Source organism: Lampris incognitus, chromosome 12 (assembly GCF_029633865.1).
Source record: "Lampris incognitus isolate fLamInc1 chromosome 12, fLamInc1.hap2, whole genome shotgun sequence".
Classification (NCBI taxonomy): domain Eukaryota; kingdom Metazoa; phylum Chordata; class Actinopteri; order Lampriformes; family Lampridae; genus Lampris; species Lampris incognitus.
In genome coordinates, this window is record NC_079222.1 from 16,699,168 (window position 1) to 16,712,425 (window position 13,258).

Sequence of the window (13,258 nt, forward strand, 5' to 3'; positions counted from 1 at the left end):
CCACATGTATCAGAGGAGACATGCTGCAGCCCTCCCCGGATCGGCAGAGGGGGTGGAGCAGAGACCGGGATACAGTTGGCCGGATACAATTGCGGAGAAAAAGGGGGGGGGGGGTGAGAGTGAGCTGAAGGATTGCGTTTGAGTGAAGCGCTATTGAGTATAAGCTGGGTTGGAAAACAAACTGGACAACCTGCTGCATACTACACAACGATGCATTACACAGAAGGAAGATCAGCAGAGGAAAACAATTGGAAAAAAATTTTTTTTTTACCAGTCTCCTAATTCGACACTCCCTATATAGATTATTTTTAAGCCTAATCAAGAATGACACATTTTGCCAAATTAATCAGCGACACAAACCCTTTTACACATTGCTTCCTTGTCATTTTTGACATAATTCCAAAGCTCAAAAAATAGCCTTGGAATTGTATTTTTAAGAAAAAAAAAGAGGAAGAGGAAGAGAGGAAGCAAACTAATGCCATCTTCCAATGAGGGGACTTTGGCTACTAGTCATACAAAATGTGGAGACCTCATTCTAAGTAGCTGTGGGCCTGGGCCATACTTGTGATGTCTGAACTGCAAAGCTGAAATCTGAATAAAAGAGCATCCTTCTCTCTTCATGGTTATTGAGTAATATTAGCCAGGGCAGAAATAAACTTGAACTCAGAATCAAACACACAATATTACACGATCACTTGAGATGAACTGCAGTATTGTTTACACCAGACCATGACTTTTCGCCTATTTTAGGATCGAGCATGACAACACAGGGATGAATCCCCGCTGGTACCTGGACAGGGTGGTGGTGACGGACATGAACCGGCCGCACCTAACTTTCTACTTTGCCTGCACCAACTGGCTGAGTCGGGAGGAGGCTGACAAGCTCTTTGTTAGGGACCTGCTGGGATGCCTCAACCCCTTGGACGCACTGAAACGTGGGTCACTTTGTGGCAAATACAGAATGCAACACCAACATGCCTCAAAGGGATAAGATGAAATGATGAAAGTTTACAGCGTTCTGCACAAAACACTCAGCTGTCGCATGTAGTTAACACATTTCCCCAATGCAGAGTTGCATCTTACAATTGCTATGACAAGTCCATGTTTGACTTGAATTCCATGGGAGTTGAATATGCCACTCGGCACGGTGGCGCAGTGGTTAGCGCGGTCGCCTCACAACAAGAAGGTCCTGGGTTCGAGCCCCGGGGTAGTCAAACCTTGGGGGTCGTCCTCTGTGTTGTGGAGTTTGCATGTTCTCCCCGTGTCTGTGTGGGCTTCCTCCGGGTGCTCCGGTTTCCTCCCACAGTCCAAAGACATGTAGGTCAGGTGAAACGGCCATACTAAATTGTTTCTGGGATAGGCTCCAGCATCCCCGTGACCCTGAGAGTAGGATAAGCGGTTCAGATAATGGATGGATGGGTGGATGTACCACTAATCTCTGTGGCGCCCTAACAGCCATGTAACTCGACATCTCTGTAGTTGAAGTGAACCGGAGCAGAGGGGCAGGGTGGGGACAAGGGCTCAGGTAAAAAAGACGTGTCGATTTCTTCAGTGATTTAAGTTTGTGGTCTAATGAGTCAGTCAAGACCTTTTTAGATACTCCCTCCCTCCCACATACATGCACACACCCTGAACACATGAATATTTAACCTGGAAATGGGATTACTGCGGATTAGAAGCAGCTGCCTAATGGTAATTGAGACCTGTGTCTGTTGGTGGCAACACCTTTGTTAGTACTAGCAACTAGATAACTTATTCCATCCATCCATCCATTATCCAAACCGCTTATCCTGCTCTCAGGGTTGCGGGATGCTGGAGCCTATCTCAGCAGTCACTGGGCGGCAGGTGGGGGGACACCCTGGACAGGCCGCCAGGCCATCACAGGGCTAGATAACTTATTCATACATCAAAATTTTAACGCACAGGGTGCCCCTGTGGCTCTCCTGGTAGAGCGTGTACCGCAAAAGGCTGAGTCCTTACCACAGCGGCCTGGGTTCGAATCCGACCCGGACCCTTTGCTGCATGTCAAGGCAGAAAATGTCAAAAAAATTAACTCACTCTCATTCACTCTTGGATATAAGTAGTATGCTACTTTTGCAGTATGGAGGACCAATTTCATTTCTGCCATGCTTATTATTAAGATGACTACACTTCTGATACTCATATATCCTCTTTTATGTTTTTGTAGTGAATAAATACTTAGTGAGTGTGTTCACTGCTGATGTAAAGGGCAGCGGAACAGATGCTGATGTCTTCCTTACTGTCTTCGGAGAACATGGTGACACAGGTAACAGTTTGTTTTGTTTTTTAAAATAAGATATGCCGCACTATGACTGTAGCTGCTAATGACCATATTTACAATATCATCAGTGCGATTTGTGTTTGATTCTACTAACTCCATGGTTGAGTTTTTATTGTATACCATTAAAGGAGAGAGACGGCTGGAGAGTGACATAGACAACTTTGAACGTGGGACAGAGGACAAGTTTACAATAGATGGTCCAAATCTAGGAAAACTAAGGAAAATCACCATTGGCCACAACAACAGAGGTTCATCAGCTGGATGGTGTCTAGATAAGGTACTTCAGCAACACACACACACACACACACACACACACATCTGTCTTAAATTGATAACACAATGTGATTCAAGGTAAAGGGTCTGAAGCCATGAAGACCTAATACAAAACATTATGCACAATATTTGCTAGCAACTTAAGCTTCGATGCAATGATTATGACTCGCTGTTTGTGTGCTGGTTAAGTATTTCAGGTTTACTTCTATTTAAGGTGGGGATTATGTGTTCGGTAGCGCGTGTGTTAAGGATTCATTAATTACTGAGAGAAGGAATGGAGCTATATAGCTCTTCACTGAAGGTCTTACAGAGTTCCCTGGTAAGACCAACGTTTTCAAGGGGACAGTTATCTTTAAAACCTTTGATACTCTCCTTGAGTTCGGCAATAATGATCTGATCATCACACAAAGGTTTAAATTGGTTATCAACTTTCTTGACATTGCTTGAGACATTATCGAGAAATGACTGGAATTTATTTTTATATTAATAATGATAACTTTTATCTATAAAGCGCTTCTAAAAAACAATGTTACAAAGTGCTTCACAAAAAATAAAACTAGACAAGGCAAAAATAATAGTAAGACCAAATAAGTAAGAGTGAAAATAAAAACAGTGTAAATAAAAACAATTGTATATTTGTATAAAAACAAATATCAAACATTTGTAAAAGCTTTCATAAAAAGAAGAGTTTTAAGAATAGATTTAAAAGAAGTTAGAGACTTGGTTTGTCTTAGTTAAACAGGAAGAGAGTTCTATAGTGTGGGGGCTCTAACAGCAAAAGCCCGATCACCTTTTGTAACAAACCTGGGAATAACCAGGAGGGCTCCATCTGCAGATCTTAACGGTCGAGGGGGCATATACCAGGTCAATAAATCATGAACGTATGTAGGAGCAAGACCATTTAAAGCCTTCAAAGTGAGCAGTAAAATTTTAAAATCAATTCGAAATATAACGGAGCCAGTGTAGGGAGGAAAGCATAGGAGTGATATGTCCATCCCTCTTTGTTCTGGTAATGAGCCAAGAAACTGCATTTTGTACCAACTACAGATGGTGGAGGGAGCCCTTGCTGATATCAGAATGAAGTGCATCGCAGTAGTCAAGCTGGGAAAAGATAGAAAGCATGTACAACTTTTTGCAGATCGGCAATTGGATAAGAATGACCTAATTTTGGAAATTAGCTTGAGCTGGAGAAAGCATGACTGAACGACATGTTTGATTTGATCATCAAAACTGAGGTTAGCATCGAATGTTACCCCAAGATTCCTACCAGCCTACTTAAAACTACCTGACAGACCACCAAGATTAGCAACAAAAGGGCTGATGGAATTTTTGGGACTGAACAGAATGACCTCAGACATCATTAAATTTGAGAAAATTTTTGGACATCCAGGATTTAATGTCAGAGAGGCAAGTTGTGAGATTTGCTAGGACACTAAGATCTATGGGTTTTAGTGGCATGTATAAATGAGTGTCGTCAGCATAAAAATGGTACAGCACATCGTGATTTTGAATGATCTGGACAAAGGGCAGCATGTATGTAGAAAACAGAAAGGGGCCAAGAACTGAGCCTCGAGGGACACCACAACTCAACTGAGCCACCAAGGAGGTAGAGTTATCCAGAACAACAGAAAAGTTCAGTTGGTGAGGTAAGAGCATAATAAGTTAAGAGCTGAACCCTTAATGCCAAACCAAGTTTCTAAGCATTGTAAGAGGATGTTACTTTGATTGCGTTAAAGGCAGCACTTAAGTCAAGTCAAGTCAATTTTATTTGTATAGCCCAATATCACAAATTACAAATTTGCGGGCTTTACAGCAACACAACACCCTGTCCTTAGACCCTCTCATCAGATAAGGAACAATTCCCTAAAAAAAAAAAAAAACCTTTAACGGGGAGAAAAAATAGGAAGAAACCTCAGGGAGCGCAACAGAGGAGTGATCGCTCTCCCAAGATGGACAATGTGCAATGGATGTTGTGTTTGTACAATTTACAGACTACAACACTGAAAGAGGATAAACAGAATTATAATGGAATTCTGCATCCCGCGACCCTGATTAGGATAAGCAGCTTGGATAATGGAATGGAAGGGATGAAGAATATGATGCCAAGGACCCAAGCCACGTGACCAGCGTCACCATGAAAAAAGACATATATGTAAGATATATATAAAAAGAAAATGTGATGAGGGGAATGCCAAGCAGCGTCCACGTGGCGACCACCATCACCACAAAGACCTGGGAGGAGGACCGACTGCATGTGAGAGGGAGACTCACATGACGCCATTCACAGGCAGAAAAAGAGAAAGGAGAAGACATCATTCAGAGAGAGAGAAAAGACGTGAGAGAAGAGAACAATTTTCAATAGTCATTTGTCATAATCAATTAAGCCATCAATTAGTCATAATCTATACACTATAATCTCGTCGGCAGAACAGTGGTTGGTAATTTCTAAAATAACTAAAATTGAGCAGTCATCTCTGTCTGCAGTACGTCATTCGTGACCTTAACTAGAGCTGTCTCGGTACTATAAAGTCCTCTAAAACCAGACCGGAAATTATTAAAAACAGTATGTGTTTGAAGATTGTACTGAAGTTACTTAGGGAGAGGGGATCTAAATTAGGTTTCTTCAGCAATGGGTGAACAATGGCATGCTTAAAACTGTCTGGAAAAGAACCAGAGGCCAGAGAATTATTCAGAATTTGCAGAATAACGGGGCTGATAGTTGAAAACACCTCATTGAACAGCTTAGTGGGAATGATGTCTCGGATGCAGGAGGAGGTGTTCATATTGGAGACTGTACTCTCTAACATTGAAATTTTAGTTGGTTGAAAATGGGGGGAAGAGGCAGAATTAACATGGGGAATGGAACGAATGCAAGAGCCTGGCTGGATTTGGGACCTAATATTCTCTACCTTATTTACAAAATAAGTGAGGAAGTTTTCGGACAACTCAGCATCAGGTTCAAAAAGAGAAGCGGAGGGACCATAAATAAAAGAATCAATTACCCTGAAGAGAACTTTAGGATTGTGGTTATTTCTTGACATTAGTTCAGAGAAGTATGCTGATCTTGCATCCTTAGCTGCCTTCTGATAAATTGACATTTGGATTTTAAGGGTGTTATGTGCCACTTCGGATTTGTTGACCTTCCATTGTTGTTCTGATTTTCTACAGAGTCTTCTAAGGGCACGAGTGTGATCATTCAGCCAGGCAGTGTCGGCGCTACGGGGGGGCATTGGCCGGGCCTCGCCCCCCCAAATGAAAGTTGTGCCCCCCCCGCCAATTACCCAGTGATGATGTGAAAATTAGTACTTAAACATCATGTAGAATTAAAATTAATTAATGCACATAGCACATTTAAATACATAATCAATAATAATAATAATCAATGAAATAATGCTTAAATTTCGTGATTGTGGAGGAGCGGGGTTAGCAGGACACCGGAGCGGAGCATCAGTGTGTGATTTTGTCCATTCAGGTGGTAATTGCGTGTGACACACAGGAAAAGGATACTTTAAAAACGTGGCAAAATCGACGGAGCTAGCTAGCTAACTGTAAAATCACGATGGATATAGGAAAATGGCTTTCTCGTGGTCCAAACAACAAGTCTACACCAGCAGAAAGAGAAAGGGCGGATGCTGCAACAACACGCGATCTGCTTGTAGCGTCTGCGTGCGCGAATGGAAAACAACGGGGGAAAGAGCAGAGCATAAGTAAGGATTCTAAGCGCACATTCGAAGGTTAATTTAGCAAATAATTAATAATTAATAAAACCGTAGGCCCGGCCGTCAGATTTGTTCTGGCGCCGACACTGCAGCCAGGGGAGGTTATTTGATTTTTGTTTCCTAGTTCTAAACGGTGCGAATTGGTCAAGGATGGATAGGCACTGATCATCGAATGCATTTAATAATGCATCTGGATTGAGGGGGACAAAGAGGGATTAAAGGATGATGAATTAAAAGCATCGTAGAATTTAACTGCAGAGCCAGCATTGAGAATGCAAGAGCGTGTTTTAGGATAGTGACTAGGAAAAGCGAGCTGTAGTGTGACTTTGAAAATTACAGTTTTATGGTCAGATATAGGCATAGCCACTGTTAGAAGACTAGACTAATACTTTATGTCTATCTCTGCGCAGATGAAGTGGATTATTAAACCGTTATAAAGAATCGTACTGACTACCGAACTTCTGCTGGAGGGAAAAATGCAGCCTCCGTTTATTCGGTAGTTTGGGGAGAATGAAGAAAATGAACGGCGTCTCAGTGACGTAATCAATCCGCGCATGCAAGCACAACACCGCCAACTTGTGGACAAACAAAGTCGTAAACAAAATAATAGTACACAGTAACACATAGTCATACAAATACGCTGGTGTCATATCTCAACACTCCCACTTATGAATCATGAGCTTACTGTATACCTTTTCTTATTCATAGAACAAAAATAAAAATAAAACTTGGTATAACCCATACCACTCACATTTCACACACCAAACATTGCCTTAGCAAATGTCTTCAGTTTTACCTTGGATGCGGGCTTCGTCATTACATCCGCAACCATTTCGTCTGTAGGGCAATACACCAATGAAATCCTTTCCTTTGACTCCTTGGAGTACACACAATGGTCTGATTGGTTTTGTGTAAAACCATCACCTGTCAAACACTCGTGTAACAGTAAGTTCCAATTGCGGCCAGACTGCTTGAGGCCGTAGATTGACTTCTCTAGTTTACACACTAGTTTTTCTCCCTTCTCAATATAACCCTCAGGTTGTTCTATGTATATGTCATAGTCTATGGGGGCATGAAGATAGGCCGTATTTACATCCATCTGGTGTAAAATCAAGTCATACTGAGCCGCCTTCTGTAGAAGCACTCGAACACTTGTTAGGTTGGCTGTTGGCGAAAATGTCTCCCCATAATCCACCCCAGCTCTCTGGCTATATCCCTTTGCTACAAATCTAGCCTTGTACTTGTCGTGTCCGTCTATATCTGTCTTTATCGAATACACCCACCTTCCTCCCACTGTTTTCTTGCCCTCTGGCAATTTCGTAAGGGTGAAGGTTTTGTTGTCTCTTAGAGACTCCATTTCCTCGTCCATTGCCCTGGACCACTTTTCTGATTCTGGCGATTCCATGGCCTCTTTAAAGGTCAGAGGGACACCGCACACTGCCCTGTATGCATAATCTATAGTAGTGAGTGAGCTGTCATCACTGTCGCCCTGACTATAGTCAATCAGGTATCTCGGAGGGTTGCGTTCCCTTTGGGGGTACCTCCCACTGGCTGAGGCTTGTGATGTCACCCTTGGGTGCTCCTCGTCATCATCCTCGGGTGCTGACTGTGTACCGTCAGTCTGTACTCTAGGCTGAGTTGCAGCTGTCTCAACAGACTTTCTCTCTCTTACCCAGTCTTCTGGGTGCAGACCTGGTGTCTGAGTATAATTTTCACTAGTTGCCTTGTGTATAAAGTTAACTAGTCTGTGTTTCTGTACTTTCTCTTGGTCAGGGTAGTAGACTAGGTAGGCCGGGCTGTTCTTGTCATGTCCTACAAAACGCCCCCTCTCACATCTAGAATCTAACTTTCCCTTGTCCTGCTGGTAAGCATAGCATTCTGTCCCGAACTTTTGCATTCTAGCCATGTTGCACTTTTTTCCTGTCATTGCCGTGTATGGCGTAGTGCCTGTGTGCTTGTTGAAGCATCTGTTTCTGGTGTGGGCTGCCTCCCGTACAGCATAATGCCAGAGGCTCTTTGGTAGACCACTATCTATTAGCATACACCTTGCCATCTCGAATAGTGTGCGTCCTCCTCTCTCTGCAACGCCATTTTGATGGGGAGAGTATGGGCAGGACGTCTCATGTCTTATTTTGTTCCGTCTCAACAGGGTTTGAAACTCCTTGCCTGTAAACTCAGTTCCATTATCTGACCTTATGCATTTCACTGTCCCATAGGGAGCTACATCTGCCAGAAATTTCTCGGTCGCTTGCACTGTGTCACTCTTTGTTTTTAAGAAATAAACACACACAGCCCCTGTGCACACATCTGTAAATGATTGCATGTACCTGAAACCATTAATGGACTCGTTTGCCACAGGACCGGCTAAATCAGTGTTTACCAACTCCAGTGGTGTCTTGGCTTTGTCTGTAGATTTCCTGTTCCTGTTTTGGGTAAACTTCCCTTCTATGCATACTGCACACTCTTTGTCAGGTTTACACACTTTACCCTTTATATGCATACCATCAGTGATATCCTGTAGCTTTATGATATCATCATAGTTGCAGTGGCCCATTATCTCATGCCAAGTTTCTATATCATGGCTCACATGGCACTTTTCAACAACACATTCAGTTTGCAAATAGTACATTTTCCCCTGTACAAAAATGTCAAACCTGGTACCATCCGGTGACATTAGGGCATCTCTGCCCTCTTCGAAGAACACACTGGCTCCGTGTGCTGTCGCAGACTTCACAGAGAAGAGCTCTTGGGGGTACGATGGAATATATAGTGCGTTCCGCAGTGTCACTCTACACTGTCGCCCCTCACTGTCGAGCAGACATACCGTAGCATCTCCCCTGCCCTGCACCACACCAAAGGTGTGCTTACCGTCCGCCAGCTCCATGCAGTGTTTCTCTGGCTCGAACGAGCTGTCAAAGCTCTTGAACTTCTTCTTATCATTGACTATGTGGGAAGACCCCACAGTCCACAATCATTCCTGGTTTGAACTGTTGCCGTCGTCCTGGTCCTGCTGAGCGGGTCTCTCCAGCCTGCACTCTGAAGATGTAGTTCTCTTCTTCCGCAGTATTCCCCGGTCCCTGACCTCGACCTGCTCCGTGACCACCGCCGCCGCCGCCACCTTGCTCGCGTGCACATCTGGCTCCATCAGCGCGGTCCTTCTTCTTGCACACTTTGTCCGTGTGACCCTTGATCCGGCAGAAGCTGCACCACACACTGCGTGAACAGTCCGATTTCCGATGGCCTTTGTCACCGCATCGCCAGCACACCGTTTGATCATCTTCTCCCTCACAGCGTTTCACTGGCTTTTTCTTAGGCGCTGCGTGGGCCTTCATCACCCTCTCGGACGTCTCGTCCGATGCTGTAGCATTAGCTACATCTTCTGCCGCCTCAAAGTTTCTCAATTTGGCCTTAAATTGTCCCAATGTCAACTCACTGTCGCCATGTGTCACCATTAGAGTGAATGGCTTATATCTCTCGGGTAACCCCCTCATCACCATGGCCATCATTAGTCCCTCACTCGGTGCTTCTCCCGCCCCTTTGAGAGCCGTAATGATTTGTTCAGCTCGGATAATGTATTCGGTTATCGTCTCATTATCAGCTTTCTTTAACCCAGTCAATGTTACATACAGAGTGACAATCCGGGGTCTGCCCTTACCAATGTAATGTTCCCGCAACACCCGTAGACTCTCTCTACCGTTGTTCTTCGTTTCTCTGAAGATCAGTCCCAAGCTTGTGTTGTCCAATAAAGGCGCCAATGCGCAGTAGGCGTCCGCGTTCCGCTCTTCGTCTAGGGCCTGCTCTTCCACTGTCAAAGGTCCCACGGGCTCGGTAAGAATGGTGGTTTTCAGCCCCACACCATGCATGCAACAGAGCATTCGCTCTTCCCACAGTTCATACTCATCGGCCTGTCCGTTGAATGTGGGCCACCTGCTCTTCTTTCGCTCCATCTCCCAAGGTAGCGTTAGCTTAGCTTAGCGTTCCGTTAGCTTCCCGATAGCCTCTCTCGATGCTAACTAGCTTCACACTTGCTAACTTGCTACTCCGTGCTAACCTGCGCGCATCCCGCCATCCAAGGTTATCACACTTTGTGTACTTCTTTTATCAAGCTACTAAATAATCCAACGTTATCTGGGCCCATAACCTGTTAGAAGACTAGACTAATACTTTATGTCTATCTCTGCGCAGATGAAGTGGATTATTAAACCGTTATAAAGAATCGTACTGACTACCGAACTTCTGCTGGAGGGAAAAATGCAGCCTCCGTTTATTCGGTAGTTTGGGGAGAATGAAGAAAATGAACGGCGTCTCAGTGACGTAATCAATCAGCACATGCAAGCGCAACACCGCCAACTTGTGGACAAACAAAGTCGTAAACAAAATAATAGTACACAGTAACGCATAGTCATACAAATACGCTGGTGTCATATCTCAACAGCCACCAAATTAAGACATTCAAGAGAGAAAGCAGATGAGTGTACAAGGTCTAAGATGTGACCTTTAGAATGTGTGCCCCCTTTAACAGATTGAATGAGGTTAAAAGAGTCTATAAGATCTAAAAAAAAAAAGTGAGGTGAGGTGAGGGAACGGGAAGGACAACACACGTGAATATTAAAATCGCCAAGAACATTTGTCTGCCATATTTTGGCATGACAATAGATAAAAGGTCAGAAAACTCAGATAAGACTAACTGAATTAGGGGACCTATAAATTAAGATGCTGAGCAAAGGGGGGGGGCAGTGGTTAAAAAAACGTAAAACCTCAAATGAGATGAAATTACCAAAAGTAACAGGATGGCACTTGAAGACCTAACTTATAAAAAAGAGCTAGGCCACCCCCTCTACCAGAGGGCCTGGGAATATGAAAATATGCAACAGCAGTGGAGTGAGCCTCAGTCAAGGGAACAGTGTCCCCTGGGGACAGCTCAGTCATTATAAAAAAAAGTTCAGATTATTAGAAATAATAAAATCATTGATGACAATGGACTTATTAACCAGAGATCTCACATTCAAGAGGCCAAAATTGTTTGGTGTCAAGGCAGAGTTAAAACCAACGGGAGTACAACAAATAGGTTGCAAATTGCAGGTATTTGCTGCAGATATTCGGTTGTTGTTGTTTCTACTATTAGATACGTCGTTTGGATGAGAGGTACGATGCCTAATGATAGCCTGTATGGGGAAAACTCCCGGTGAGAGGGTTAATGACAGATCAGGCCAGTGGAGGGAGCCAGCGGGTGGAACAGTATCGTCGGGTGCCACCACAGGCGGAAGCGGAGGCTCCGGGAGGGAAGCGAAGCGTCCACGCAACATGTGGGGACGACTGTACGGGTGTTCTGCAGGTTGGCTGCTAGCATCCGAATACCCAGCCTGTTTGGGTGGACTCTGTCACATCTGAAGAAGGAGAGACGATCCCAAAAACAGATTAAAATGATCAATAAAACAAATATTGTGAGCTCTGCAGGCGGAGATGTGCCATGTGTGCTGGCTGGGGATTTTGCTGAAATGCCCTGCTCCACGGGCCAGTGTCGGAATATGACCTGAGATGAAAACAGACTTTCCGCATGTCCTTAAAAACCTGAAAAGGTTCCCACATGAATGATCACTCGATTGGTGGAGGACAGTAGTCAGCGGATCAACCCTGGGAGTTTATTTTGGATATCAGGGACTATGGCTCCTTTGGGGGAAAGTGAGTGTCTGCATTGAGAATACGGATGGTCCTGATTATGGAATCCCCAACCATTAATGTGGCTGTGGGGAAATGGGAATGGGAAGATGCCGGCTGTGGATGTACACGATCCTCACTGTGTGCTGAAATCGCAGACTGGGGATGTGTTGTCCGAGCAACCAAGTGTTGTGACGAGGCAGCGACATAAGCTCTGAGAATGGATTTCGGAAGACTTTGAGAGCGTCTTATCGCGGTCTCTTTCGGGATCTTATGACGGGAAGAAGAGGTCATTACCCGGGATGAGGGCTGGTGTTCTTGTTATTCTTGTGCCCGATCTGAGTCAACCGTAGACCGCAAGCGTAGACGGTTTACCCAGCTTTATTACGTTACGAAAATAACCGCTTCTTTTTGGAAAGTGCAAGTTCATATTAGACTGAGTTGCATTCGTGATTCGTGGCCCTGGGATGGTCTGGCGGCCTGCCGAGGGCGTCTCCCCGCCTGCCGCCCAGTGTCTGCTGGGATAGGCTCCATCATACCATGATGGATGGATGCATTCGTGCAAGGGTCCGCCTCGGAGGCTGCACATCCACAGACTGACAGGCAAAATGTTTTTAGGTAGATGTTTTGGTTGAGCACGGTATATTATAAACTTTTTTCCCCATGTTTCCACTTCAGTTGACTTGGGTGCTGTGCAAAAGTCTTGTAATGGCAGGAAAAGCACTTTTTTATTTTGTCCGTGTGTGCAAGGATCTGTCTGCTGCTAATCTTACATACTGCTGGGCCTGTCAGCCTAATAATTTTTGTGCAGTCATGACTTTATGATCAAGTACCTGTCGTGGTTGTTGTGATTCAAAACCTTTGAAAAGCATGCTTTACACCGTAATTGAGTGCTAACTCCTCAGCTGGTTTTTCATCAAGTCTTGGCACCAGAGAAGGGGAGATACGCCTGGCGGATTCCGCACTCTACTGAGTGCACTCTTCTAGTTTCATATGCAATATCATCTACAAAATGACTTACCTAAGTGTTTCCTCAGTACTTTTTACGTATGAGTAAGACATGCTTTACAGATTATCTGAGACACGACACTGTATATTGAAGTAAGTAAACATTGTGCCTTCATACAGGTGACAATAGATGACATGGGGAATAAGGAGGTTTATGAGTTCCCAGTCAATCGCTGGTTTGCCATCGATCAGGGTGATGGGAAAATACAGACAGATGTGCTGGTGGGATCAATTCAACCTATGGGTGAGCACAACACACTGAGCCTCCCCAGCAAGTAATAACTGAGGACTTCTAAAG

General features: G+C 44.3%; 1 protein-coding gene across 1 annotated transcript in view; it reads left to right on the forward strand.

The window, feature by feature from the left end:
- loxhd1a (lipoxygenase homology PLAT domains 1a) overlaps window positions 1-13,258 on the forward strand; it is a 64,461-nt gene that overhangs the window by 17,504 nt on the left and 33,699 nt on the right. Inside the window, exons 4-7 of the mRNA XM_056290409.1 lie at window positions 751-935; window positions 2,189-2,287; window positions 2,431-2,579; window positions 13,081-13,204. Of these exons, the coding sequence (XP_056146384.1) occupies window positions 751-935; window positions 2,189-2,287; window positions 2,431-2,579; window positions 13,081-13,204 (557 nt within the window). The remainder of the gene's footprint in view (window positions 1-750; window positions 936-2,188; window positions 2,288-2,430; window positions 2,580-13,080; window positions 13,205-13,258) is intronic.